Genomic DNA, 22,053 nt, shown 5'->3' on the forward strand with positions numbered 1-22,053 from the left:
GGGTTTAAAAAAAAAAGATATTCCATGTATGATAACATTGTCCAAGACGCCTTCTTGTCTAAGAAATATAATATACCTTTCTCCTGGAGACTAGGAGGCCGTCTTGGATAATTTCAACTGTATCAACGGGTGAGTGTCAGCGGGGTGGGTGGTTGGCTGGCACTTTGGTGTGGTTTGATCCTTCTTACTTACCAAACGTCTAAAATCTTTATCTCTCCTCCATCTTATAATTTTTTTCTTCTTTTTATGGTACTCTTTAGTAACACTGCACTTTTAATCTTCGGCACTTAAATGACCTTTTTTGGGGTGGGAGGGGTTGCAAGGCCGTAAAACTCTCACTAAGACTAACGAAAAGGGGGATTACAATCAACACCCTAGCACTATTCTCTCACGTTCCCCTTGTGAAGACACTGACCACCCAGTAAGAACAACACCAAAGCCGTACGGTCCCTCACATTGCCACTTTGATCCTCCCGGATCCTGACGCCGTAAAAGGCCGTACTCTCTGAGACTGGGAGTCTCCCTCCCTGGAATGCTTATGCTGCCCATCTGGTACCACTTACGCTCCAAGGGACGGGCCACTTTCCATTGTCAAAACTGTGCTGTCGTAAAAATGTGGCACTCCGTGATTTGTTTGTTTAACGCAGCAAAGTCGAAGATAAACTGTTTCTTCCATTTACTTCAGGACAGGGGCGACCACCGAGACCCATTTTCTAAACCTAATAAGAACTTGATATAAAACGCAATTTCATATAATATAAACAATATGGTTTAGAATATGGTGAGATCTTTGCATAAGCACTTTTGTCTATTCCTGCACGTTGTGATTGCTATGGAAATGCGGTCATGTTGAAAATAAACAACATGAAATATTATATTACTCCTGAGGCGTCGAAAAATTCTTGACCAAATTTCTCCAAACTTGACGAGAGTGTACCGCCTGGCCTTATCACAAACTTCCGCACAGTACGATTCTGACATGTTTCGAGAAAAACTGTTTTTGGAATTTCACTGACATGGTAATTATGCAAAAATTAACTTAATTTGAGTTACTTTGACATAATCTGGTGTCAAATTGCTTTGAGATTCTAAAAACAGAATTCCTTCTGTGTGCAACTTTTTTTGTATACAGTAAATCAGAAGTAAACAACTCAAATTTCATCATTTGGCCTAAAAATCAGCAATTTCAAGGGGCACACCATCCAGTACGAAGAAGGTTTACGGTAGTCAAGCTCGAAAACGAGCGACAAATGAAAAAAGGCCGTTACGGTATAGCAAACTTGGGTCCGAATAGCTTGCCAAGTCAGAATTACGTCAGAGTGCACAGTTTTGGACATTATGATACAAATCTATGCAGGGACTTCTTACTTACTTTTACTTTTTCCTCCTCTGTTGTCGTTAAGCGTCGAGGGGAGATTCAGTTTTCTATGGTAGGCCAGCTCCGCAGCTCTTTCAGTTGTGATATTATGTGTTCTTAGGGTTTCCTTGACACCCTCGATCCACCTTTTGTGTGGCCTTCCTCTTCCTTTATAGCCTGAGTGCTTGGTGTTGTAGGCTCTCGAGGCTGGCTGGTCAGGTGACATGCGTAACAGGTGGCCAAAACATTTTATCCTCTGTCTTTCTATGGGTCTTTCTATGTAACGCAGGCAGGACTCAGTGCCGATAGCTGCTCTTACTTCTTCATTTCTCTGCCTGTCTCGTCTTGTGATGTTAAGGGTTTTGTGGAGACATTCCATTTCGCATGCGGTGATTTAGCTTTCATGGGTTTTGCTTAAGGTCCAAGTCTGGCACTGATAACATATTGTTGGTATGAATATTGAGGTGATAAGCTGTCTCTGTGTGTCCATGGAGATGTTTGGGTGAGATATGAGGGGTGCGAGCTGGCACGCATCATAAAATAACTACAACTATAGCCTATAGGCTAGTTGTGTATAACCTGCAACTGCTGGACATTTGTGTGGCGGACGAAGTGTTTGGCGTGCCACCCGAGGTCCTCAAAACCTCTTTGCGTGCCACCACACACACACACACACACACACACACACACACACACACACACACACACACACACACACACACACACACACACACACAGACGACCCTCAGCTATTACTCACAACTCTGCTGAGTATTTCCTCACGTCAGCCCATGTCCTAACATTCACGTGCATGAGTGCATAGCAGCAAGACGCAGAAAAACCACTCTCTTGGTCTTCACAGAATGCCAGAACCATGTCCCCGCCACTCTGGCACCTCATGCATCTGTGTGTCTGTCAGCCTGACGGACCCGAGCCATACATTAACCCTCTCACCTCTCACACATCTAGTGTATTAGTAAGTCTGATGAACACGAGATGTGGCCTTCATTAACTCTTTCACATCTAGACTGTAACTCTAGACAGCTGAACACGAGACTGCATTAACCCTATCACACTCGTTCTTTGTTATAAGACACAAAAGGAGCGACTAACTCCAACCCACTTGGGCCTTTTTGCCAGACAAGGTCTTTCTCGAAAACAATAATAACGTTGAGGAAGATATAACTGGTAACATCCTTTGACGAAAGGGCCCATGTGAAGAAGAATATTTTTAAAAAACTCTCGATGTATGAGGAATGTTGAGATCCTCAAGTAAAGGAAAGGTAGAGAAGGGAATCTCGTAAGTCACCCTGTCCTGACGGTGGACTGTGGTTATTGTCCGTCCTGGCTTAGCGCCGCGCGAGCTTACCGACGGTAGGCTACGCTGTCTGTCTATACCCACAGCACACATGTGGGAGCACTCGTGGATGGAGCAAGACCTTAGGATGGAGTCAAAGAACATTCCGGTCTCCTCTTCTGAATCTATCATACATACTCACCCAAAGCTTCACACTGGTCGTTGCTGAGTTCTGAGTCATTGTAATGTTCAGTTTGTGTGACCTGCATGACCCCTGACACCGTCTTCTGACCCTTTGCCACTACTTTTTTTTTTGGGGGGGGGGGGGGGGGGGTAAGTGTTTTACGGCTCTCGCAACTGCATAAGGTCATCAGCACAAATTTAAGGAGTTGAATTTCGACAAAATATTTCTTGAGCAAATGTATCTGATAACACATAGTTAGGAGAAAGAAGGCAGATGACAGAACGTGATTTGAGAGCAGGAAAGGATCAGGAGAAAGAACATTTGTGAGAAGAAAATTTTCCGTCGCTGTCAAGTTCGGGATCTATTGAATGAGAGGCGAACACTGTACCTCTAGACCAAGAGAGCCCCTTTGTCTGTCGGGCAATTTTCTCTCTGGCATTCTTAAAACATTTCCTAAATGTCCCCTTCTTCTAATTTTTATGACCTTGTTGATATCTTCAGTTCCAACGCTTTCCAATACGTGTACGCCATTATTTGTAATTAATACATTCCAGTTAATTTATAAAATTATTTGTAAACATTTTGTTTGGACGCCTTTTTAATTTTCGTGGAATTGTTTTGTTTGTCTTCCGTCTCTCGGTATCATACCTCAATTCCGTCAAAACATTGCTATGTAATTATTCCAAAAAAATAATTTTAGTCTTCTGTTAGATGATCTTTGAATTCCAATTAATGATTTGTGCTATGCCTATATGTACGTCCTAATGTTTTCTATATTCTTCGTGTACTCAGCTTTTATCTGGCTGAGAACATTGTATCTTTGAACTACTTGGACTTCATTATCATTTTTACTTTTATTATTATTAATTTGGTGGTTTTTTGGGGACGGCCCATGGTGAAGTGTTATCGTGTTATCATACATTAAAATTAATTTATTAATATCATGTTGGGCCTACCGGTATTATTATTCTACGAAATCTTGATGAAAAGCAATCAACCGTTATCCTTTCCTTTCGCATTAATCTATTCATATGCCATCTTGTCCTATGCTTGTTGAATTGGAACATAGTTTGGCATACAGACCTCTTTCTAATTGTATTTCGCCATACGGACCAAACATTCATTACATTTTGTTTTCATTATCATAATGAATACATTTTAAAGTTGTGCCGAGCGTGATTTTGCTTCTAAAATGTGAAATTAATTTGAGTGTTGGGAAAATTTGTGTACTTTTCTTGATTTGTCTGCACCACATAGATAGAAGGCACACAACAAATAAAACAGCACTGTTATTTAAAAAGCCCACTCACTGGAATATATGTTGTTTTTTCTTTAAAAAGAGAAAACAAAACATGTTGCAATCAAGTGCGATTAAAAAAGCCTTTGGTTGTTTTTTTAAGCCTAATCCTGTGCGCTTCTCTATTCTCTGGCAAGTGGCAAGTGTGTAAGGCACTTCCGGTTGTCATACATCAACTCAACTCTCAATATCAACATCGATCCTTTTCCTTTACCTCTTTTGTCAGTGTCGTCACAGACGAAGACAACAAGGACACAATGAGTCTCATTCAAAGCTATGAACAACAGTATTCGTCTGTGACATCTGACATCACTCACAACATCGGAAAGGTTGCCACGTCATTTGGAGGTAAACAAGTCTTTTTGTCGTTTATTTACTTTTTAACTTTGCACTGTTAATTTTTACCACGACCAAACAGTCCAGGTTCAGGCGACTGCTATCGTTACCCTGTCCTGTACAATTTATAGTACATTGTGGCTGTATCACTAATCAGTATAGACATGGTTTAAAAACTGACAACTGTACACTACCAAGTAAAGTAACTACCGGTGATCTTATACTTTAAGCACGTTAAATTCTTCAATTGAGGACTTCCGAAACGAGCGACCACTATCAGATCTGGATCAAAATTCTATGTCATCAAGATTATACTCAATGGCTTCCAAAATAATGATGGAAGACTGAAAACCACTGTTATACGATCTGTCCATGACAAAATTACGGTAGTTTGCACATTTTTAGGCCCAGTTCTAAGTTTTGAAGGTCTGAGTCGGGGATTAGGTAGACTTTTGGGAATTAAACGTGCTAAAGTATAAGATCACCTAACTACCAACACTGTTCTCATTTTAAATTTAAATTAAACCAGGGAAGGACTTCCGACACTTCCGTAACGAGTGACCACCCCAACAAACACAATAATAAAGCGGAGCCATAATAAAGAGACCGAACCCTAACCCTAACATTCCCCAAACCCTAACCCTACCCCAAACCTAAACCTCTGTCGGAAGGACTTCCGTAATGAGCGACCACCGCATCAAACACAATAAAGAAGAGGCCTAACCCTAACCCTACCCCTACCCCTAACCCTACCCCTACCCCTAGCCCTCAATTCTGCTCTGTCTCATAGTGGTCGCTCGTTACGGAAGTCCTCCCCCTCTGTCTTACCCCTACCCCTGCCCCCTACCCCCTACCCGTCTGCGGAAGGACTTCCGTAACGAGCGACCGCCCCATCAAACACAATAAATAAAGAAGAGGGCTAACCCTACCCCTACCCCTACCCCTACCCCTCCCCCTAGATCTACTCCTACCCCTAGCCCTCAGTTCTGCTGTCTCATCGTGGTCGCTCGTTACGGAAGTCCTCCCCCCTCTGCTCTACTGTCCCATAGTGGTCCCTCGTTACGGAAGTCCTCCCCATACTAGATCTAGTAACCTTACAGTTACAGTTACTACAGTCTGTAGAGCTAATAGTGTAGACAGTGTAACGTCAGGAGGAATTCCGCAACGAGCGACCACTATAAATATGCCTGGATAGATGATTATGATTTGGGTTTGAATGTGGGTTAGGGTTAGGTTACGGGTTAGGGCAAGTTGTCTTCTTTGTTGTGTGTTTGTTGGGGTGGTCGCTCATTACGGAAGTCCTTCCATACCGCCTAATAGATCTAACTTACATTTTTGTCTTAGACTCGTTAGGTCTTAAAATTTTGTCTATATTTTCTTCTCACATGTAGTCATTTAGGCTGCTACTTGCTGAAGACTGCACTGCGGTGTATGAAGTTTTCCCCTCCAATTTCTACTTTGATTGCCATAGTCAACCCTTACTGTATTCCCTGTGGAAATGTGCTGAACTCAGCAACAAAGAAGTCAAATATGCTCTAATAGCCATCGTATCTTGGACAATTTCAACTGTTGAATTGTCCAAGAAACAGTCCGTTGTAAAGGAAAAAGTGGTTGTCTTAGACTTAGACAGGTGAAAGTCATGGACAATGGTATAATTTTTTTAAGACAAGGGGGAACATGGAAAGTAGTCATTTACACAGAGGTCTATTATAATTGTTATTGACAGATGGCTATTAGAGCATGTTTGGGCTCTCTTCAGGAGAAGTGGTCCCGGCCTAACTCCATAGAAATTTATACAATATGCACACAATGGGAAACAAAACACGAAAGTGGTTTAGTATTAACCCAAAAAATGGTTTGTGACCGTTTATGGTGCCAAAATTGTTCTCAGCACACTAAAAAACGTTAAAATAGTGGGGGGAAATAGTCGAAAATAGATTTGTGTACCCTTTCTATAAATTTACCCGTGGCTTTTTCACCCTAACAACTTGGTAAGCTTTTTTACCCAACTTTCATTTTTGTTTCCAATTTTGTGTATAGATTTCTATGGAGTTAGGCCGGGACCACTTCTCCCGAAGAATGCCCTTGTTTGGCTCTTCCATGTTATAAAACAAAGGATTTTTGAAAAGTTGAGAGCATTTTTTTTCTTTTCTCTTGTTTAAAATTTAAATAAAAACAACTAATTCAAAAGGTTAAAGTTAAAAATATACGGGGTTTTCTTTGTATTTCAGGCGAAAAGCAGAACTATGTCAAACAGGCGGAAAAGCTGTTCGATGAAGCTCATGAGTTGGTGAGTAGTATGCTTCGGTAATGATTTGGGCTGTGTAAAGAGCAAAGAAATCCATTATGTATATGAGAGCATTATTTTCTCCATTTTGAAATTTCTGTAGTCAGATTAAATTCAATGTTTTGACGGGAACTGACTGCCCTAATGGCTTTAGAGGAAATATACTCAGTATCATCCTGTATAGTAACATGCATTGAGTTGTATAATTTTTGTTTTAGTCAATATTCGATTGTATTGTTTTGTTCTTTTTGTAAAATAGTATAAAAGGTTACCATGTCAACGCTACAAACTACAGAATGTATCTTTTTGGGTATATTTATTTTGTGTGATACTTATACTGTTCTATTGAGTCTTAGTTGAATAGTTAATATGTTACGATATAATGTTGTCACAGGTTCTTTGAGACAGTTGCATGATGAGTCGGGGGTCATTGCAATGATGAGTCGGGGGTCATTGCAATGATGAGTCGGGGGTCATTGCACTGATGAGTCGGGGGTCATTGCAGCGTGTTGCATTTCTGTTAGCATTCAAATGAAAGGCTGTGGGTGGTTGGCGGGTGCTCTGGTGTGGTTTGCTTCTTCTTTCCTATCAAACATCTATCGTCCTTATCTCCCCTCCTTCTTTTTTGTGTTTGCTACTCTCTTGTAACACCTCTAATCTTCGGCACTTATATCATGAACTTATTTGTTTACAAACACTTACTAAAACTAAAAATGAAAGCGTTTATGCACGTGTTGTCCTCAGTTGGAGCAGATGGAGTTGGAGGTGAAGGAGCAGGAGCCCAAGGAGAGGCAGAAGTACCACACGCGGGTCAAAAGCTTCAAGATTGAACTCACCAAACTGCAGGCTGACCTGGTGGGTAGAATGATCATGTCATCATTTTTATGATGTATACTCTAACTTAAACACAGCTTCAAGTGCATTTCATATCGTAAATGCTAGTATAAATTTTTAAATATGAATAATACTGTAAATGCTTTGAAGAATTAATCTATGCTCATCAAACACTGAAGTAATTACACCCACATACGTTTATTCATACGCACACACACACACACAGACACACTCACACACTCTAGTTCGAAGGGGTAATCGAAAAAGAAAGACATGACTTTTTGGTAGTATCCTAAGATGAACATGTTTTACAATGACATGATGGCAGTTGTACGTAGATAATATGTTGTTGTTGTTGTTAGCGATCCAGTAGCATCTGAGCGTTAACTCTTCTGCATGATGCCATTCGGTAATAGCTGCATGTTTGTTCTAATTGTTGTCTTGAGGAGTAGAGGCAATTAGATGTGTGGGGTAGCTTGGGAAGAAAACATCCCCTTAAATCAGTTAGTTTTCTACAGGAAAACAGATGATGTTCCACTGTCTCTGAGGGGTAGTCACATAGTGAGCAGGCAGCAGACTGCTTTACTCCAATTCGGTTGAGATGTTGGTTGAGGGGTACATGTTGTGTTCTAAGTTGGAAGATTATGGATTGATCTCCCCTCCTCAACTCATTGATTGGATCAGTGGTTTATTCATGTGGCCATACATCCTTCTTCCTGTCGTACCTGTGGCCCAATCATTCATCCACTCTTCCTTGAGGTTTGACTTGATCATTTGGCAGCAGGTGGTGTAATTCGTAGGAATTTCAGGCTGAGGGAGACTAGCTCCTTTCTTTGCCAGAGCATCAGCTCTTTCATTTCCCGGTATCCCAGTGTGGGCAGGAATCCATTGTAGGACTACTCTGACGTGGTGCCTACTTATCAAGTTATGTAGACTCCAAATCAAATGCAATATATCTTTGTTCACATCAGTCCCACTCTCAAGTGTCTCTAGTGTTGAAAGGCTGTCTGTAAATATAATGATGTCTGTGGTAGCAAGTGGGTTAGTGTCAAACAAGTACTTGATGTAGTTTGCTGTGTTGGTGATAGCCTGTTGTTCGGCAATGAAATTGGAGCAGAAAGACCCGCTGGAGTTGAAGACTTCTTTTTTTTCCCCACTGGGCAAGTTGATCACTGACCCATATCCAGCGTTGATTGTTGCCTTAAAGGCAGATCCATCAGTGTATGAGTGGATCCATGTTGGTGGATAGGAATCAATTGTTTCAAGGGCAGAATGTTTTAGTGCTACAGGATATGTGTTTTTATTGCTCTTGTCCAAAAGTGTTTTCCTAATTTCTGGCTTTGCACGTAGATAATATAAACTGGCAAATGTTATTTCTTATATTTGGGCTTTATAAGGACAAACAATTTTAGCTCTCTATACTCTGCTGTAATGCTTTGAATCAATGTTTTTCTAGTGGCTTTAACTTCCAATCGAAGCAAAATTTAAATTCTGACGTAAGATTGTAAAAACACTGGTCTTGTTATGTCCAGACTGGACTTGAAAAATTGATCTCTTTCTGTGTTCTGGTAAGTGGATTGCTGTCTTGTTCTAATTTTTTTTCTCTTTCTTTCTTTCAGAAACGAGCCAAGCTGGGCATTGATGCCAACAGAGATGAGCTTCTTGGTGACGACACTCACGACTCGGAGGACCAGGTGAGTTGTGGGCGGCCTGTGTGTGTGTCTGGTGGATGTGTTTGTGGGAACAGGTTGTGAACTGTGCTATGTTGTCATAGTGCTGTGTCGTGTGGGTGTGTGTGTGTGTTTGGTGTTTCACATTGTCATAGTGCTGTGTGGTGTGTGTGTGTGTGGGGGTGTGTGTGTGTGTGTATTTGTGTGTGTGTGTGTGTGTGTGTGTGTGTGTGTGTGTGGGGGGGGGGGGGTTCACATTGTCATAATGCTGTGCCGTGTGGGTGTGTGTGTGGACTGTGCTATGTTGTCATAGTGCTGTGTTGTGTGGGTGTGTGGGTGGACTGTGCTATGTTGTCATAGTGTTGTTTGGGTGTGTGTGTGGACTGTGCTATGTTGTCATAGTGCTGTGTTGTGTGGGTGTGTGTGTGGACTGTGCTATGTTGTCATAGTGCTGTGTTGTGTGGGTGTGTGTGTGGACAGTGCTATGTTGTCATAGTGCTGTGTCGTGTGAGTGTGTGTGTGGACAGTGCTATGTTGTCATAGTGCTGTGTCATGTGTGTTTGTGGATATGTGGGTTTTTTCACATTGTCATAGTGCTGTGTGGTATGTGTGTGGGGGTTGTGATACGTTGATATAGTGTTGTGTAGTATAAGTGTTTGTTGGTATGTGTGACTTATGTGTGTGTGGACTGCATGTGTGTGTTTGTGGGTTTGCTAACTGTTGGGCTGGTCACATTGGAGTCTGCACTCTGGGTTGGTCTGTTCTTTCGTATAATTCTTTTCAGTATAATAACTGTCATCATCAAATCCTTATGGCCGTGATCATATTGTCTTGCCCTTGATGTACCCAGAAACGTTTCACTGATATATTTCACACTTTTGTTGATCTTTGTATTTTGTAGAGAGCCCGGTTGCTGGACAACACAGAGACCCTGGAGCGAACATCTCGACGACTCGACCATGGCTATCGAATCACTGTGGAAACAGGTACGGTCAATTCCTTTTTTTCTTCTGTATTTTTCCACTTGATCATAGGGATAGACAGATGTCTGCATTCCTCCGAGATATGGATATCAGAAAGGGAAAATGGAAATGGATTGAACACTCTTTGAGAAAATCAAAAACGAATATTACCCACCAAGCTAATAGATGAAATACTCAAAGAAAGAGAAAAAGAGGAAGGCCTGAAAAAACGGAAGATTTTGAGAATGAGGACAGTTTAGAATTTTGCTTGTACTGCCCTCTGGGTAGGCTTGCTTTTCTACCACTTTCAAAATCTTTGATGCCTGTAAAGTAATGAACCCATGGGCAGGGAACTTGCCATGTTGTGTGCCTTCCCCTCAAGGATCTGCCCTGTGCTGTGATCAGGGGTTTGAAGCCAGACATGCCTATGCCGTCTATCAGATATTGAATGGAGCACTTTAGCCTTCGAGACAAACGCCTTAACCCAAGCCAAAGAGCCAAATTTTCCTATCAAAGAACACAAGTTTTTAGAAGGTACCACTAGTACTTCCTGCTGCTTTTCTTTCCTTCTGTTGTTTCTGTCTATCTTTCTTGCTTCTTCCCCGCACTATATGACCGTTATTGTGTCGATGTGCTTCTCTTTACTCAAACTTAATGATGACTAGTTCACTAATTTTTTGCCGATTGTTATTTTTCTGGTCAACAGAGCAGCTTGGTGCCCAAGTGATGGAAGATTTACATTCCCAAAGACAGGCCATCAATCGCTCCCGGGGACGGGTAAGTGAAAAGGGATTTCTTTTCGACTAGGATTTGTTGTATACAACTGTTTAGTTGCAGAATAGGCTCTTGTTTCTCGTTTTGATTTGCTGTCTGTATGAAAAAGTGAAAATAGAGATCCCCGTAAATCCTTACAAAAACAAAGAAAAAGAGATTAAAAAAAAAAATAGACTCAAGGATTGAAAGTCTTATTATCAATTACTTAAAATTAAAATGTCTGTGCAGCATCACCAATCCAAAATTGAAACTGCGAGCCTACAGTTATTCATGCTGGTTTATCCCAAACTGATGACCATGATTGGCTGTATTTCAATGACTCTAGTTTTTATAAATTTCCTGATTTTGTCTGTTGCAGCTTCAAGAAATGGATTCAGCTCTGGGCAAAAGTTCCCGTGTCTTGTCTGGCATGATGCAGAGGTGAGCGCTTCAGCAACAATGTTTCTGCTGTGTTGAGTTTGTGCTTTTTAGAAACTTTATTTTGTTAAATCAAACACATTTTGGTTTAGTTTGTGCTTTTTAGAAATTTTATTTGGGTAAATTGAACATATTTGGTATTATTTTTCGTTGTTTCATTTCTTTTGTTAGTTTGTGCTCTTTATAAATTTTATTTTGGCAAATTGAACACATTTGGTATTATTTTTCGTTGTTTCATTTATTGTTTTTGTTCTTTTTGCAAAGTTATTGAAGGTTTCTGTTTCATTTGTGTTCCTTCCACTTCTTGGTGTTGTACTTCTTTTTTTTTAGAAAGGGGAGGGGGTGTTGTGTCAGTGCAATGAAGGTGACGTAGTCGTATAGAGTTATTACATCATGTTTTATGTACAAAATGAAATACGTTGTTTCAATTTTGTACGAATGGTAAGAAAATTTGCAGCCCTGGCTCTCGTTTTTACTTTATAGGTACTGTACTCAGATAGTATTGAAAAACTGTTTTGTCTTGCTTCAAGTTTGCGGTAATTATTCTTGCCTCATGCAGAATTATTAGTTGCTTTTCTGAACCAAACTCAAGCTTTGGGTGGCTTGATATTTTGTTTATCATTAGTTTTGAATTATAAAAAGTTTGGTTTTGCTTGAAGTTCATTTGAAAAAAAAAATCTTTGTGCAAAATCATAGACTTTGTTACCATTTCTAGACTTTTTCTCGATGAAATAGCCTAATTTATTTTTTTGTCCTAATTTGTCGGCAGAATTATACAGAACAGAGTGATGCTCCTCGGCGTCGGTCTTATCGTGTTAATTGCCATCATCCTTGCCATCTACTTCATGGTGCGCTCATGACGTCTGGTTGGGATCCAGCACAACGCAGAACTCGCAGCAAGTTTGTCCGTCACACATCTGTACGCTCTTAGCCTTGTGGGTGGCCCACATCTGCGCTACACACTTCCTGTAACAAGTATTTTGGGCGTGTCGCAGCACGGCTGGGTGTGTGTCAGCTCAGGGGTTAGGTGGAGGGTTATATAAGATAAGAGAGACAAGAGAAGAGATATGATATCGTCGGCAAGCTGTTCATTTGTTCTCATCCCAGAGAGCTACATTTTTCAGGAGAGTTATTGGTTCAATCAAAATTTTATGGCTCTTGCAACACAAATAGGTTATATAAATGCCGACTTTTTCAGAAGAGAGAATGAAAAACTCATGTTTCAGAGAGAAAAAATTGTACCTACTGTATGCGTCATGTTTGTTTTGATTTTTCAAGTAATTTGAATTTGTATTTTGACAAAACATTTGTTAGGCACATGTAGCAGATACCACAGAGTAAGAAAGTGCTAGTGGGGGAAAAAAAGTTCAAAATCTGGGCGTAGTACATTTGAACTGCTGGTCGAGATTATGTAGGGGAATGTATATCAGTGTGTACAGGTGAATGTGTCTCAGTGTGTATAGGTGAATGTGTGTCAGTGTGTACAGTTGACTGTGTCTCAGTGTGTATAGATGAATGTGTGTCAGTGTGTACAGGTGACTGTGTTAGTATGTACATAAGTGTGTTTGACATCTGTGCTTGGACCAGAGAGTGTGACGCTGATAATGTTCAAATCCCACAGACCACAACCACAGCAAAAACACTGCCAGAAGGAGCATTGAGAGGGAAGGTGAAGGTCATGTGCATAAAAGGAATTAAGTGTCGAGATGTCACTTGTAGACAAGTCTTAGCATATCTCAGGGATTCTATTTCTCCTTTATTTCCGTTATTTTCAAAAGAACAACGATAAGTATTCTCGTTTTCCGTTTAACCCCTTCACTGCTCCCAGTCTTCCCCTGCCCTGTGCCGGAAAAATGTCCGCCCACCCACTCTCTGACAGGTCACCTGTGTTATGCTGTTCCCATCGTTTTATGCCAGAAAAGTTCTGAAATTATGCAAACTGAGCCCAAGAATGTGAAATTATGCGATTCTGTTAATTTTAACCAAGTATGATAAAGGAAAATTATCAGAAATTATGCAAAAAAATGAGATCAAATTTTGCTAAATTATGCAGGGTGCATAAAACCACGGGGACAGGTTATGAGGCTGTGACTCCTATATAATTGACAAGATACACCTATAAAAGTAAACATCAAATGAAAGAAAAATGAAAGCAGTTTTCAGCCCTTCCCTTGGAAGTGATATTAATTGATTCATGTGTAAACTACTGGCTTTGAAAACTGAAGGGGAAGATTACCTTATTCTTGATGATGTCACTGCAGCTACCTCCAACAATGAATACTTGTAGTAATCTAAGAAAAAGGCACAATCCAACTTGAAAATCCCATGTATAGACAACACATAATATAATAATGAAGATGAATTAAAACACAACACTGTCACGACAGGGTTACTATACGGTCCTTATCTCTCCTCCTTCTTTTGTTACTCTCTTGAAACACCTCTAATCTTCTGGCGCACATATGACCTTTTGCCGTTGCGAGCGCCGTAAAACCTCTACTAAAACTAAAGAGTTACTAGAAAAAAAAAAAGATGGAAAATAAAGCCCTTCAGAATCAGTTGCGCCAGTGAAAGGGTTCTGTGTGGTACTGTCTGTAACACAGGTCTGGCTAACTCGGACAATCAGGGCAGTAGTAGCAGCTGTCCTTCCTCACCCCCTCCTCTCAGCACACACAGCACCTCTTCTGGGGCCTTTTCTTTAGAGAGTTCTCTGCTGGTACGACATCCATGAAGTGACGTCCCGTAAGCCGAACACTGTGGTCGTCTGTAGCGTCCCATAAGCCAAACACTTTGGTCGTCTCTAGCGTCCCGTAAGCCCAACACTGTGGTCCTCAGTGGCGTCCTGTAAGCCGAACACTGTGGTCATCTGTGACTTCAGGTGCATTGTTTCCCTCAAACAACATGGCTGAGATGACGTCCTTCTGGAATTCGAGAAAGGTTGAGCTCTGCCCAGATTTTTTTTTTAGACTATGTGGACATTGAGGGGGGGCAATTTGCAGAAAACGCACGCTCAACTTCTTGTACCACTTGATTGATTCACGGGTTGCGTCATACGGTTGGAGCATTTGATCATGGCGATCAACTGCTCCCCTGTGGCTGTTGTAATCAAGAATCGCTGGTGGTTTCCTGTCATTGCCGCTGGACCCTTGTTCATGACATGTCGACAGCATGTACACATGGCGCTTGTCGGCGAACTTTTGTGTCAGTAGTTTCCCACTAACGCAGCCCTCCGTCTCCTCCTTTGCAACCTGTAGCTGGCGCAAAAACGGCGGGTTGGCGGGTGCTCTGGTGTGGTTTGCTTTTTCTTTCCTATCAAAAATCTATTTTTATCTCCCCTCCTTCTTTTTTATGTTTTAACTCTCTTATAACACCTCTAATCTTCTGGTGCTCATATGACCTTATGAAGTTGCGAGCGCCGTAAAACCTCTACTAAAACAAACTAAAACGCGGCGGGGTTCTGTTGGATCGCAGAGTTCCACAGCAAGAAATGCCATGGCTGTGCAGCAGCTCAAAAAGATCAACCGACGTATACCAGTAATCCACAAACCGACGGTGACCTTTGTTGAGCAATGGTAACATCTGGTAAAACACTTCCTGTCCTGAGCGTCCCGAAAGTTGAGTGTTAAGGGGCAGGTCATCAATGTCGGTCGTGTATTCATCCTTACCTGTGTACACTTGGAAATGAAATGTGTAACCACTGTTGTCGCTGAGTAAAAAGGATTTGATTCCAAACGTTGCTCTCTTCAAGGGGATGTACTGCTTGAAGATGAGGCGGCCTTTCCGCAGCAACAGGGATTCGTCGATTGCGATATTCTCCCCTGGCTGGAACACTTCTTGGAACTTCAAGAATAGATGATCAAGCACGTGGCGGATCTTGAAAAGGTTCATGACATGTCGACAGCATGTACACATCACGCTTGTCGACGAACTTTTGTGCCAGCAGTTTCCCGCCGATGCAGCCCTCTGTCTCCCCCCCAGCGACCTGTAGCTGATACAAACACGGCGGGGTTCTGTTAGATCGCAGAGTTCCACAGCAAGAAGTGTCATGGCTGTGCAGTAGCTCAAAAAGATCAACAGAGGTATACCAGTTGTCCACAACCTTTGTTGAGCAATGGTAACATCAGGTAAAACACTTCCTGTCCTGAGCGTCCCAAATGTTGAGTGTCGGGGGGCGGAGGGTCGTCAATGTCGGTCGTGTATTCATCCTTACCTGTGTACACTCGGAAACGAGATGTGTAGCCACTGTTGTTAAAGAGTAAAATGGATTTGATTCCAAACGTTGCTCTCTTCAAGGGGATGTACTGCTTGAAGACGAGGCGGCCTTTCCGCAGCAACAGGGATTCGTCGATTGCGATATTCTCCCCTGGCTGGAACACTTCTTAAAACATCAAGAACAGATGATCAAGCACCGAGCGTATCTTGAAAAGCCGGTCTCTGGCTGGCTGGTGGCATGTTGTCATTGTCGTTCATACGCCAGAACTTTAGAAGGAGAAGAAAGCTGTCCCGTGACATGACAGCAGGGAAGACCGAGGTTCCGACTAGAGGGTCTGTTACAGTCTGTACTCCAGTGTGAGTTGAGGTCAGGCGTCTTTACAATCCCCATCAGCAGAAGGAGAACAAGGAATGTCCTCATCTCATGAATGTTCGTCTCTGTCCACTGCCGGAAACAGGACGCTGGCTTCAAGGTCGACGATGATATGAACTCCTGAGCGTACTTGTTTGTCTGAGTTACAAATATGTTGAGCAAGACTTCAGTTCTAAGGAATAACGAGAAAACTTCACAGGTTTGAATCCTGTGACATCTGTCTTCACTTCAGTGTTGTCGTCAAACTCCGGGAATGTCCGGATGAAAAGTAACATTCCTTTGCCACACTCTTTGACTTCTCCCCCTCCCTCTTCCTCTCCATGGGTGGTTGGCGGGTGCTCTGGTGTGGTCTGCTTCTTCTTTCCTATGAAACATCTATCGTTCTTTTCTTTCTTTCTTCGTTTTTGTTTGTTGCTCTCTTGTAACACCTCTAATCTTCTGGTGCTCATATGACCTTATGCAGATGCGAGCACCTCAAAACCTTTACTAAAGCTAAAACTAACTCTTCCTCTGCCACACCCTCTTCCTCTCCCCCTCCCTCTTCCTCTCCCTCTCGTCTGCCTGTGCTAGTAGACAGCACGTCACTGTCAGGCACTCACTCGGAAATTATGAAGAAAGTCGAGTACTTTTGGTAATATAAATAAAGTCCAAACGCTGCTGCTGAAAAAAAAAAAAGCAATCCCAGTAGTCCATCCATAGTGTCATACACAATGCAGACATGCCCCTGTAAGATTTACTTGAAAGTCTTTCTTGCCTTGTCGATGTCGTCTGTCGATGAAAGGGGCCCCCCAATCCTGTCGTCCACGTCGAGACCACTTCACTCCCGTCCTTTCACTAGGTTATCTCACTCAAGACTGGCGCCCGTGCTAGTTACTCATGCGCGAAGACCTTTTTCCGTTTGCCAGGTGCTCAAACATAGTTTTTACTGACCAAAATGTTAGCCAAAAACAAAATGTTGGATCGTACACCTTGTCAGTAAAACAAGCACCGATACAAGCACCGTGGCTTTCACAACAATCAACTAGACACTAAAGAAAAAACAAGGACAACAAGAACAAGTCCCTATGTAAACAAATAAAACTGTCAACGCTGACAATGAATTATTGAAAGAAAACATATGATGAGATTATGCTGATTGATCCTCAATATTTTGTCATTCTCAGTCTAGATGTTCTGAGATAAACAGCCTGGACTGCTGCATCGAGATGATGATCTAGATCTAGATCTAGTTGTATCTTGGGTCCTAGTAGTTCCAGATCTTGACCTATAAGCTGCTGTTTTTTCATGGGCATGAAAGGTGTAAAGCCAAAATACCAAAATTCCATAAAAATTCCCAAACCTGCAGAAAAACGTCAGTTTCTTTTCTTTCCTTGTTTTGACGAGCGCCTGATGTCACCACGATGTCTCACATATAGTAAAAACCCAAGAGGGGAAGAGAGAAGTGGTTGTTTGGACAGGTGATTGTCTTGGACAGGTGATTGTCTTGGACAGGTGGTCATTACAGCAGGTTCTACAGAACTTTACCAAGACATCTCCATTTTGCAGGTGATCTCTACACATTCAGAACTGACACTTACTCTCAATCTTATGCACATGACCTCCTTAACTTGACTTGCAAGACAAAGGCCAATAGATATCAATATCAGCCATCTGCCATATCGAATCGTTTGTTCTTGAGTGTGTGGAGAATGTGTATGTGTGTATGTAGAGAATGTGAATGTGGGCAACGTGTAAGTGGAGAATGTCTGGTTTCGGTACATTGCTCCGGTGTCTTTGATGTAGCGGTTTGGCACTTCGCTGTCACATGCAGGCGACCTGAGTTCAATTCCTGGGTGGGGAGAGTTTATATCTAGTAGGCCAACATGTGTTGGGGTCTTTCTGCTGTGATGATCGGATGATGTATCCTTCTCAGCCGGGTTGGCCCTGAAAGGCAGGGTTGAAATCTTCCTCTTAAATGATCTAAATTGTCTGGATGGGAGTGTAAAAATTTTTTTAAAACAGACCCACATTGTTGAAAAATATGAAATTGTTGCATTGTTTTGTTCTACTTACATGGACAATAACACCAAAGCTTTTCTCTACTGTCCCTCTAGCAACATCTTGCATGTGGAAACCTCAGTTTGTTTTGTTACTTGGATTATGTGTATCTTCATTTCCGGGGTGCCTTGATAGTCGAAGCAGACTTTGTGCTGGTGAGGCTAGAGAGGTGAGCAGAGTAAGTCTGATTCCACATTTGGACTTCTCTGTTAACATCCGCCCCTTGGTGCTCATATGATCTTAAGCAGTTGTGAGCACCGTAAAACCTTACAAAAACTCTTAAAAAACATCATGTTCCTCTAAATTTTTCTTTCTTGCTTATCTAGCAGGATGTGCCACCCCTCTTATCGTGCAATATCTCACACGGATGTCTTCTCGTTCAGATTTAGCTTCCATGTGTGGTATTTGATCTAGTGCATATCACCTGAAGTTGCTAGCATGGTAAAAGAAGGAAAGGAAATCCTTGCAGCAATTTGCCGTGATCACAAATGCCACAACTTGCAGCAGATTGATAGCGGCATCTTTCCCTTTCCTAAAGTGGTGTGCTGATCTGCCTGTATTTACGGTTAGTTGGTTAAACCTTATCGCGACCTCAGTGCTTTCTTGTCCTATCTCCATTTCTAATAACAGTGAAAACAGTTCATAACAAAGAGTGAGCTTAAGAAGAAGTCACATTTTCAATGTTAAAAAAATGGAGATAGGACAAGAAAGCACAGAGGTCGTGTTATGGCTCTGCCTGTTACCTTCAAGTGTTATTCCTTTGTCTTATGTTGTAGTTGCTCTCATTGAATCAAATGTGTTTGCTGGAATCTTACTGTTTCTAATGTGTTGGCTGGAAATCCTTTTTATTTTTTTTAAAAACATTAATTATGCTATTCTGTGAGAGTGGAGAGTATAAAGATGCTTACATATGTTATGATATTATTCCTAGAGTGTTCACTCAGTGGTGTGTGAGGTGTGTGTGTGAGCATGTGCTAATGGATATGGCCCAACATTAGACATATATATATATATATATGTGTGAGGTGTGTGTGTGAGCATGTGCTAATGGATATGGCCCAACATTAGACATATATATATATATATATGTGTGAGGTGTGTGTGTGAGCATGTGCTAATGGATATGGCCCAACATTAGACATATATATATATGTGTGAGGTGTGTGTGTGAGCATGTGCTAATGGATATGGCCCAACATTAGACATATATATATATATATATGTGTGAGGTGTGTGTGTGAGCATGTGCTAATGGATATGGCCCAACATTAGACATATATATATATATACGTGTGAGGGTTCTTGTACGCGTATATTCAGAACTTCACTTTGTTGCACTTATATATTTGTTTGGGGGGGGGGGGGGGGGGGGACTGTTTCATTTCCTTATTTACTCCGAAGATCTCATTCCTTCAGGGGTGCTCCGTTAGCTCAATTGATATCATGCTGAACTTCCGAGCAGATGGTCCAGGGTTCGAATCCCAGACTGGGCATTCTTAAATTCAGGTCATTTTGTGGAGTTTTGAAGGTTTTTCACCCATTTGGGTTGGTCCTGTCAGAGACAGACGTTAAACCAGGAGGTCCCGCTCATTTAATAACATTTATATAATATAATAGTGTTGACAGGGGCGTTAAAGCTGTACGCTCTACGCTCATTCCTTGAGAATGCTGTGATGTGTGCAGGAGGTCTGTTTGTCCGTCAGTGCAGACGTTTGTGGGGAATACGGCGAATGTTCTGTGAATGTGTGTTGTTGTTGTTGTTGATCCAGCATGCCATGTAGGGATATGTACATGTTTGCTGCAGTTACTGTAATGTTCCGTAGAGTGTGTTGTCAGTGTTAAGTCTCGGAGGGAGAATGTCAACAAAAACTTTTGTTTTTTGCCTCGTTGTCGACGGGTAAATTTTGAAATGTGAAAAATCATCTGCCCTGTAGGAGGGACATGTTGCAGTTAGTTACTCCCCAAGCTCGGGCAGGGGTAGGAGGAGAAAAGAAGAAGAAGCAGACTGCTTGTCTGGTGTTGATGTTTGCTGTTGTAAGCATAACCTGTGACTTTTGGTGAAGTGTCTACACTGTTGATGTTCTCTGTTTTTTTGTTGGTCTAAATTCGGTTCCTCTCGAGATGACACGACACAAGTTGACGGTGAAGCCCTCGCCCAACAATTGTCTCGAAAGAACGCTTCTCTAATTATCTCATATGCCAAGAAGTGCTGATTTTTTCTGAAAAAATGTTTGTGTGTGCTAAATGTATTGAGTTGTAGGGTTTTCTTCTGATTCCCATGCTGGTGTGTAGATGGGGGGGGGGGGGTGTTTGCAGTGTGGCAAGGCTATTAATGTATGATGTTGAGGGCGTCTGTTGTTAATTTAACTTCCTGTGAATGGACTGTTTTCCTTGTTATTTTGTTCTTCCTGCGATTTGAAAAGCCTCATAGACCGAATCACAAACGGACTGTTTTACTTTTGCAGCATTGGTTGTAGTGTTTTGTCTTGACTTCAGCGCTGTGAAAATATTCACAAGTTGTCTCTTGTAATACGAGTTGTATGTTGTTGGTTTTGTCAACTTTTTGATGTACGGTGTATATGTACGTCTTGGTTCTATTTATTGAGATTTGTATGAGCTTTAATTTAATGAATACTCTGTCTGTCTGTCTGTCTGTCTGTCTGTCTGTCTGTCTGTCTGTCTGTCTGTCTGTCTGTCTGACTGTCTGTCTGTCTGTCTGTCTGTCTGTCTGTCTGCCTCTCACTCTCTCTCTCTCTCTCTCTCTCTCTCTCTCTCCCCCTCCCTCCCCCTCCCTTCTCTCTCTCTCTCTCTCTCTCTCTCCCCCTCTTCCCTCCCCCCCCTTCCCTCCCCCCCTCCCTCCATTCCTCCTTCCCTGTCTTGCACACACACACACGTACTCACGTACTCACACTCTCACTGTCAGACACCCATGAGCATGTACATTTTGTTTTGTGACAACACAAATATATAAATATATACACATGACTGTGAGACTGGACACAAACATTCCATGTTGATGAAATTCTCAAGTGTAATGGATGGAGAAAATGTTTTTTGGTTTGAATTCTGTTTCTGTCCATTACGGTTTCACGACTGTGGCGTATTTTTGGTGAGTTTTGAGATGTTTCTTTTGTCTTGTTGGTTCATCTCTGGGAAGAAGTAGGCTAAGTATTATTGTGTATGTAGTGAATGTGTGGTTGGTAGTGTTTTCATTTGCAGGTGCTGGAATTTGGACCTTATGTCGTGAGCAGATTTTCTCTTTCTCTCTCTCTCTCTCTCTCTCTCTTCCTTCCTATCTCTTCACCCCGGCCCCCCCCCCCTCCCAATTCTGCTTTTTCCAGAATTAGCTTTTCCTCCCATAAAGCGAATGAATAGCCCCCTCCCCCCCCCCCCTCCCCGCCATTCACTGACAGGTCTATCGTCAGAAATAGAGTAGATAAGGGTCTGATAAAGAGGGGGTGGGCACAGGGTTAGTGTCTATGAATTACTACAGTGGAACCCAGTTTCAGCGAAATTGAAGGTCAGGCCGGACGACTTCGTTGAATCCGAGTTCCACTGTATATTGTTCCAGACCCTACCTGTGGAACATGGGGGGAAAAAGGTGAGATGAAGAAACCTATGAATGGGCTTTGCAGGCCAGACTAGTCCCGGCGCTGCAGAAGAAGAAAGTCTGTCTCAGACGTAGCAAAGAACATGGCTGGTAGATAGATTCACTGTTGTACTCATTTCCTATTTTCCTTCCTTCCCTTGTTTGTGTACCCAACCCCATCCCCCCACCTCTAGTGCAATATTTCTCAGTGCTATGTATGTATGAATGAAACTACTTGGTTTTTCCTGTGTGAATTATATCTGATCTGTATGTCTGTCTTTTCAATGGGTTCTGAATTTGAAAGAGTACTGTGTGGAGTCCACTTTAACTGAAATCTGCGGGTCCGATAAATTTTCTTTAGGCAGGTCAGCTGTGTTTTTGGTTAGAGAGATTGCTCGGATGACACAGTAAAAATTGTATGTTTTTT

At 41.9% G+C, this 22,053-nt stretch overlaps 3 protein-coding genes and 1 long non-coding RNA gene across 4 annotated transcripts; 2 read left to right on the plus strand and 2 right to left on the minus strand.

The window, feature by feature from the left end:
• The first annotated feature begins 4,282 nt into the window (after nt 1-4,282).
• LOC101856856 (vesicle transport through interaction with t-SNAREs homolog 1A) lies at nt 4,283-13,756 on the plus strand. The gene is made up of 8 exons (XM_005090449.3): nt 4,283-4,483; nt 6,703-6,761; nt 7,503-7,613; nt 9,212-9,286; nt 10,164-10,248; nt 10,931-11,001; nt 11,357-11,418; nt 12,185-13,756. The coding sequence occupies exons 1-8, from the start codon at nt 4,393-4,395 to the stop codon at nt 12,273-12,275; spliced, it is 645 nt and encodes a 214-aa protein (XP_005090506.1). The 5' UTR covers nt 4,283-4,392; the 3' UTR covers nt 12,276-13,756.
• A 1,088-nt stretch (nt 13,757-14,844) lies between these two features.
• Nucleotides 14,845-15,327, minus strand: LOC101862007 (piggyBac transposable element-derived protein 4). The gene has a single exon (XM_005090471.1). It carries the CDS (start codon nt 15,325-15,327, stop codon nt 14,845-14,847), a length of 483 nt encoding a protein of 160 aa, XP_005090528.1.
• A 158-nt stretch (nt 15,328-15,485) lies between these two features.
• Nucleotides 15,486-17,538, minus strand: LOC106012625. Its single transcript, XM_013086130.1, has 4 exons — nt 17,525-17,538; nt 16,504-16,566; nt 15,979-16,172; nt 15,486-15,793 (listed from the first exon to the last, which is right to left on the minus strand). Exons 1-4 carry the CDS (start codon nt 17,536-17,538, stop codon nt 15,486-15,488), a joined length of 579 nt encoding a protein of 192 aa, XP_012941584.1.
• A 741-nt stretch (nt 17,539-18,279) lies between these two features.
• Nucleotides 18,280-20,023, plus strand: LOC118478230. The gene is made up of 2 exons (XR_004858902.1): nt 18,280-18,992; nt 19,063-20,023. It is a non-coding gene; the product is annotated as an uncharacterized LOC118478230 (long non-coding RNA).
• Nucleotides 20,024-22,053: the final 2,030 nt, after the last annotated feature.

The sequence above is a fragment of the Aplysia californica genome, unplaced genomic scaffold (assembly GCF_000002075.1).
Source record: "Aplysia californica isolate F4 #8 unplaced genomic scaffold, AplCal3.0 scaffold00017, whole genome shotgun sequence".
NCBI classification, from domain to species: domain Eukaryota; kingdom Metazoa; phylum Mollusca; class Gastropoda; order Aplysiida; family Aplysiidae; genus Aplysia; species Aplysia californica.

What these genes read in the sequence shown, in the direction of transcription:
- LOC101856856 (XM_005090449.3), top strand. Translation starts at nt 4,393, where the DNA reads ATGAGTCTCATTCAAAGCTATGAACAACAGTATTCGTCTGTGACATCT. An exon ending in TCGAATCACTGTGGAAACAG is followed by an intron (nt 10,249 to 10,930) that starts GTACGGTCAATT and finishes TCTGGTCAACAG; the next exon opens with AGCAGCTTGGTGCCCAAGTG. An exon ending in TCAATCGCTCCCGGGGACGG is followed by an intron (nt 11,002 to 11,356) that starts GTAAGTGAAAAG and finishes TGTCTGTTGCAG; the next exon opens with CTTCAAGAAATGGATTCAGC.
- LOC101862007 (XM_005090471.1), bottom strand. Translation starts at nt 15,327, where the DNA reads ATGTGTACATGCTGTCGACATGTCATGAACCTTTTCAAGATCCGCCAC.
- LOC106012625 (XM_013086130.1), bottom strand. An exon ending in GAGGGTGTGGCAGAGGAAGA is followed by an intron (nt 16,173 to 16,503) that starts GTTAGTTTTAGC and finishes GTTATTCCTTAG; the next exon opens with AACTGAAGTCTTGCTCAACA. An exon ending in TGACCTCAACTCACACTGGA is followed by an intron (nt 15,794 to 15,978) that starts GTACAGACTGTA and finishes TGATGTTTTAAG; the next exon opens with AAGTGTTCCAGCCAGGGGAG.